General features: G+C 47.6%; 1 protein-coding gene across 1 annotated transcript; it reads left to right on the top strand.

Annotated features, from left to right (window-relative positions):
* The first annotated feature begins 570 nt into the window (after positions 1 to 570).
* On the top strand, positions 571 to 3,608 carry LOC122394281 (facilitated trehalose transporter Tret1-like). Its single transcript, XM_043391034.1, has 5 exons — positions 571 to 631; positions 1,720 to 2,520; positions 2,804 to 3,022; positions 3,144 to 3,150; positions 3,296 to 3,608. Exons 1-5 carry the CDS (start codon positions 571 to 573, stop codon positions 3,606 to 3,608), a joined length of 1,401 nt encoding a protein of 466 aa, XP_043246969.1.
* Positions 3,609 to 6,770: the final 3,162 nt, after the last annotated feature.

Here is a 6,770-nt window from a genome sequence, read left to right as displayed (position 1 = left end):
AGGTCAAACTGCTGGGAGTGCCATCGAATGACTCGGACGTCAGCACACGTGACCTTTGCTGACGTCTGCAGGTCAAACGGCTGGGAGTGTCACCGAATGGCTCTGGCTGTGGGTTGTGTATGTCATGGCCTCTATTGTGTACAAGTTTCAGCTTGATCTGAGGTGTCCCGAGTCCGGAGTGAATCTGGGCTGAATAATGGATATGGATATGGGCTATCTCTATATGACCTCTTCAATTGTCATGCATCAAATAGCCCCGCCTTATATAACGCGTCTAGTTTTGTTAGCACGCCTCTGTTCGCCTCTCATCTCGCATCGTATCTAATCAGCGACAACATTGGAAATCACTTCACCAGTCAGCCGAAATACAGGCATACTTAGTGAAAAGCGACTCACGTCCTGCAGTGTCCCACCGACGGCTCGCCCTATGTACAGCTGGTCACTCTGTTTACTGGTCACGCTCGTCAGGGATCTCGCGCTCCCCAGTGTGATTGACAGTGTTTCTTGGCGGTGTAGAGGCCGGCAGATCGGTGCCTTTCGGGTCTGTGACACCCACCCCGCACGCCTCTGATGGCGCCGAGAGGCCTGCTCAGCACGTGCGAGTGGCACCAGCTGCTCACCGCTGCAGCCGGTAAGTCTGTTGGATAGAGAGCGGGCGATAAGACGATTGCTGATTTTGAATTATTGAAATATTGAATTATGGAAATATACTATTGCTGATTTTGAATTTTCATAAGTTTTCATAATTTCATTTTCATTTACATATGATGTTAACACGCGCAGTGGAAGGGGAAGTGAATTTCGCCCGCCCCTCTTGTTCTTCGCAAATAAATCACGTGGCACTTATTCCATTAACGACAAATTTTCACTACTGACATAAAATTGAATTGCACATCTTGTGAGACTTAAGAGCAATAAGTAAATCGGTGAACCACCTTTCTATATAGTCACAGTGGTGTAAAGTTAAAAAAAAATCCCCCGGAGCGGCGCACACTGGTCGGAAGCGCCACCAGTAGAAGGCTGAAGCCACGGGCGATTTCGGAATTTCGGGTTAATTTCTATGCATACCTATTGATTCCAAATTAAGCAACTTATCATAATTGTCCCAAAAAACTAATCAAAGTGACAAAAAATAACTGCAGTTTGTCCCCAAACATGAGGGATCCCAGAACTCTGAAACATTGTGCTCAGTGTTGGCATGTAGAAAGGCAGTAAGGTGCTCTCTGAGGTATTTATTTTTTCAAATATCCCTACATTTCAAAATATGTCAAGAAATCGAAATTTGGAGTAAGAAAAACGCGAACTCTTGATATTGTTATTATTTTTTATGTCAAGATAGCCCTTTAGTTTGCCTGAATTTTTCACTGACGGCTCAATTTTTAAGTATCTGGATTGAAACTCTAATCTTCTGCGATTTTTTTTCGCGAGCAGCTTTTTCGACCGAAAATGGCCAAACATGACCTCGGTTTCAACGCTATAACTTATGACCTGAGATGACCTAGACCACATTTTTTTTTTTCAGGAGTTGCGCAAAAATTTATGTCCGGAGAACTGAAAACGGCGAGCCGAAACTCGCAGCCGTTTTTAAGCTATCGGCGAAAGGGCCCCAAACGGGTCGTCGGTTATGAAAAGCTCTTGCACCGACCTGGATTCTGGGAGAACAGATCTACTTTTTCGATGAAGGGAAACAAAGAAAAACTAAGATTCCTCTTTTTCCAGCGACATTCGGCGGTTATCCGGTGGGCCTGGCGCTGGGCTACACGAGCAGCGCTCTGCCACAGTTGAGGGACTCTCGACTGCACGTGACCGACCAGCAGGGCTCGCTGGTCGGCTCGATGGTGCCGCTGGGCGCGCTGCTGGCCGCCCCGCTGGCCGGCAGCGCCATGCAGGCGCTGGGCCGCCGCTCGGCGCTGGTGCTGGTCTCTCTGCCGGCCGTGCTGGGGTGGCTGCTGGTCACCTACGCTGGCTCGCTGACCGTTCTGCTGCTGGGCCGGCTGCTGACAGGCGCCGCAGTCGGCTGGACCACGGTGGTCGTACCTACCTACCTAGCCGAGGTGACGACGGCGCGACTCCGCGGCCCCGCAGGCGCAGTATTCGAACTGCAGCTCAACGTGGGCGTGCTCCTGTCGTACGTGGTGGGCAAGTACGCCGACTGGCGGCTGCTGGCCGTCCTCTCCGGCGCCGTGTCGGCGCTGTGGCTGCTGCTGGTGACGCTCAGCTGCCAGTCGCCGCTGTGGCTGGCGCAGCGCGGCCGGCTGGCCGAGGCGCGCGCAACGCTGCGCTGGCTGCGCGGAGAGCTGGCTGATGTGGAGAACGAGCTGGCCGCGCTGGGCACCGGCCGGGCCACCGGGAAGGCGGCGCTGTCCGAACTCTGGCGGCCAGAGTACCGACGGCCACTGGCCCTGGCGCTGTTCGTGGTCATCTTGCAAAAGGCCTGCGGCAACAACGTCATCACCTTCTACGCCACGGATATCTTCGTTGAGGCCGGCGGGTCCATGGACTCCAGCTGGGCTTACAAAGGTGAAATCCAAGGCATTGGCACAAATTGCTGTGAACGTTGTCACTATAACTACATGACTGTTGTCAGCTGCATTTTTGTGTAGTGCATGTAGTTGGTTGAAAATATATCGTCAACTGCATCTTTTATCAATGACGGAACGCCGAACAAGTGCCCTTTTTGATAAGACCATTTTTTGCAGCTTAAAACGAGTCCAAGGAATGTCAGAACATCTCCTTGCTTTCATCTGAGGTGCAAGCCATCTCCATTGTTTCTTTGTTTTAATTTGGCAGGTACTCACCACAGCCTTGGGAGTGGCAGCAGTGCATAGCCGCGGCCGAAAACCGCTCCTGGTGGCCTCCTCTGTCATCACAGGAGCCAGCCTGGTGGTCCTGGGCGTCTTCTTCAGGCTAAAAGACACTGGGCAGGACGTCTCGGCAATCGAGTGGCTGCCGCTGACGTCTATCGTTGTCTTCCTCCTGGGCTTCGGCATCGGCTTCGGCCCCATTACCTACCTTTACATGGGTGAGACTAGAATAAAGCTGCATGTTAGGGTCAGCCCTTCACTCTCTTGGCTGGTTGGTTTGGGTTAAGCACCACATCCAGTGGACCAAGGCGCTAACCGGAACTCTTACACTGTTCCAAGCGGTCAGGTAGCGGCAACGCCACGTGCATTGCCCGGGACCTTCACTCTCTTGACGACTCTTTCGATTTTGCCCCACATAATATGACAGTGAATCGGCACACTCTGTCCCTCAAAAGAAGTCTCAAGTTATGAATTCTTCTCTTTCCCAACAGGGGAGATACTTCCACTCCACCTGATGTTAAGAACCTCGCCAGTGGTATCGCCATCTTCTTCAACTGGGGCACCTGCTTCCTGACGACGCTGACTTTTGAGCCGCTGGAGGATGCCATCAGCCCGGCGGGTACGTTCTGGATGTACGCCTGTCTCTGTCTCTTCGGCGCGGTCATCTTACAGCTGACATTGGTCGAGACGCGGGGCAAGACGCTGGAGCAGATTCAGCAGCACTTTGACACGGGAAAGGACGTGGAGCCGAGCGACGCATCAAGTCAAGACAGCAGGGGCAGTGGCGGTGATTTGAAAGGATAGGGTACTGTGCCAAGGCAGTGGCACAGAGGTACAAACAATCGAATTGTTCCGTGGGTGTCATCAAGCATAGACGGTAGGGCAGAGTAGATGAAACACGAAGCTGACTGAAGTTAACCATGAAGTAAATGCCATGCTTGAGCGCTGCATATCATCTGCATTGTGCCTACGTTCGAAGAAGATCGTGCGAAATGTGTGCAACGTGAACGCATTGGTCATGTTTTTATAATAGGCGTTGTTATAGTAGGTGTTATTCTACCTGTGCATCAATGATTAATGATCGATTTAATTCGTAAATACATATATCCGAGTCAACGTGCCTATTGTTTTTCCTAACTAGTGGGTGTTACATAGGAACAGTCGTTTAGCCCCTTCTGCCTCTTATGATCGCCGGAGCTTCGTAATAACCCTCGCCCGGCGAGGGGGGATGCAACCTCCCTAAAGTTTTTCGCATATAACGTAAAAACAACGGCGCGATAGCGCCGCCAAACTTGGTATACCCCCTGGGGCAGCCTTTTGGCACCTATCCTGAAAATTTAAAGTCTCAGACTTTTCAGGTCAGGTCACCAAGTCTAAAAAACCGGTACAAGGTCAGGGGAAAATTGCACTAGTTTAGCGGCAACAGAATGACATAGTTTTTCGTTGATAGCGCAAGTGTAATGGCACGTAGCGCTACCGAATTTCAGACACGACTTGCAGCATTTATGTGTCACATGACCTGGGAGTTTTAAATTCCAGTCACCCCAGGTCAGGTCACATGGTTACAAATACCGGTACGTTGGCTTAATGGTATTAAAAATGCACTATTTTGTTGATGAAAACTAGAGTTCTTCATCAGTTTGAGTCAAAATTGCCAGATATGCTTAGCTCACCGAGTGCCACGATATGCACCACCAATTTTTTCAACTTCAGATGACCTGCGGTCATCTAGAGGTCATGACAAATTTTAAGGAAATTTGCCCGAATGGGTCTAAATGTGTAAAAATGAGAGCTTTGTTCTCAAGTTCAACGTTTTTGTGTTGTACCTACACCCTTGAGTTATATCTACTTGGTATCTACAAGGTACAAGAACGCTAGGGTCGAGTCAACTGAGGTTAACTAGGGTCAAACTACGTGTTTGCTAATTACTTGGCACATAAATCCCGCGCCCCGTAGGGGGGGGGCGAAACGGCCCCCCTGTCCTTTCCGTCGATATCTCCTAAACGGCTGGAGACATCGCCACTAAACTTTCAGGACCCCTTCGGGCATCAATTTTACAAATTGTGACCAAAAATTTTTCCAGAGGCTATGATAGGTTGGCCACAAATGACGTCAATGTTCTGCCATTTTCGACCGAAAGAAGACCTTCGCGAGAAGACCTGTCAGGCCTACAGCTTTGAAAATACTGAAAAATGATGAAGGCATAAAAGGTGTAGAATTGACAGGGCTACAAAAAAGCTATCTCGGATTTTTGAAGTGTTTGAGTTTTGACACCCCAAAATCAAAAAACATTTTTTTTATATATTAGCCAAAAAATCAAAAAGGTTTTTTTAAGTTTCGAAAAAAAAACGGAATATATGTGATAGTGCCTACCGTCTTCTATCTACATACCAAATTTCAGATCGATACCTTGTTTTTTTTTGGCCAAGTTATAGCGAAATAACTGTTCAAAAATGATGACGTCAAATTTTCAAACTCATTTTTTTTGACAATTCTAGACCTCGTAGAGCAAAACAAAGACCGTCATTAGACTCCCCGTGACAAGCTGCATCGAATGGACACCCGTTTTATGCAAAAATATCAACTTTTAAATTTGACCTAATTTGACCTAACCTTGACCTGACCTTCACCAAAACGTGACCTAGGCTGGCCCCAAAGGCTGCCTAACCCAAATAATCGCATTTGTCATGTAAAATGGACCATAAAACATGTATCAAACGACACATTCATATTGTGACCTCCAGTGACCTGACCTCGCTGTGACCTGATCTGATATCAGAGACCTCAGATAGCAAAGTATGTGTTTGACGAACAATGTACCATCGATGGTTTTCAATAAATTACCAATTTACTCGATTTCACAACGCATTTCTTGAAATGCCTGTGAACGGCGAAAACCCGACCTTTGACCTGACCTGTGATGTTATCGGTTTGACCAAGGTCAATGAAATTTGGTCACAAGGTAGTTTCCGGGTGGGGCTATCGAACGCCGATTGAATTTCGAAAATCGGCTGGTAAATTTCCGAGATCTTAGAGGGGGGCCGAAACGCCCCCCCCCCCCCCCCACGGGTGGTAGGGTCCGCCGATAGCCCTACGGGGCGCGGGATAAATGAGGCTAGAGCTTCAAAAATGGTGTCATTGTGTCTCCCGCCTGAGGACGGTAGTAAATTGTAAAATATATATTTTTTTTTTGTCACGCATGCTTTCGGGGAGTGGTGAAAAGACATCAAACTAATTTGCTTACCTGTGAACCAGTAAGCAGGGTTGTATACGACTCAATCAATAGCAATCAATTCAATCACGACAAATTTGGGAAACCAATCAAATCAATCAAGTCAGAGCAGTTTTCGGGAATTGATTCAATCGACTCAAACGCGACAATGAAAGGAATCAATCAACTCAATCAAACGACTCAAACCAAGATATACATTAGGTTTTTTGCCCCACCAACTTGGAAAAGTGTCCATAGCAGTCTGGTGTACCTACCTACCTACCTACCTACCTACAGAAGAAACATAAAAATATTGTCATTTAAAATTATAAATTGCCATGCCATTCAAAGTTTCTATGTAATGAGGAAGGATACCTAGTGATGGACAGGTGGATCATGATAATGAGGTTCAATGGGTAGAATTGGAGCAGAAGTTTCATTTAATGGGTGCAAAATTACCCAGTAGTTGACTTCAACAAACGCCCCTTAACCCAAATCACCACCTTTCACCTAAAAGTTGTCAATTTAATTTAGGCCATATTCCAGCTAAGTCATCAGGCCATCTACCCCATGTAAAGCCCCCGTCTGTCTCTTATGTGAGTTATGCGGAGCTCTTCTGAATTGAACCATGAACATAATGAACCTAGCTAGATTACATGCCACACTGACACCATATGAAAGTGTTGAAAATGTGCTACAAATTTGACAACTTCATTAGGTATGCTTTATGAAGACAGCAGGAAAGCAGGTAGGTA

The sequence above is a fragment of the Amphibalanus amphitrite genome, unplaced genomic scaffold (assembly GCF_019059575.1).
Source record: "Amphibalanus amphitrite isolate SeventyFive unplaced genomic scaffold, NRLGWU_Aamphi_draft 000583F_arrow, whole genome shotgun sequence".
Classification (NCBI taxonomy): domain Eukaryota; kingdom Metazoa; phylum Arthropoda; class Thecostraca; order Balanomorpha; family Balanidae; genus Amphibalanus; species Amphibalanus amphitrite.
This window is presented reverse-complemented; position numbering and strand designations above follow the sequence as displayed.

Bases quoted from the DNA above. Each gene is read 5' to 3' on its own strand.
- LOC122394281 (XM_043391034.1), top strand. From the start codon at position 571: ATGGCGCCGAGAGGCCTGCTCAGCACGTGCGAGTGGCACCAGCTGCTC. The intron at 632-1,719 runs GTAAGTCTGTTG...CTCTTTTTCCAG, and splicing joins GCTGCTCACCGCTGCAGCCG to CGACATTCGGCGGTTATCCG. The intron at 2,521-2,803 runs GTGAAATCCAAG...TACTCACCACAG, and splicing joins CTCCAGCTGGGCTTACAAAG to CCTTGGGAGTGGCAGCAGTG.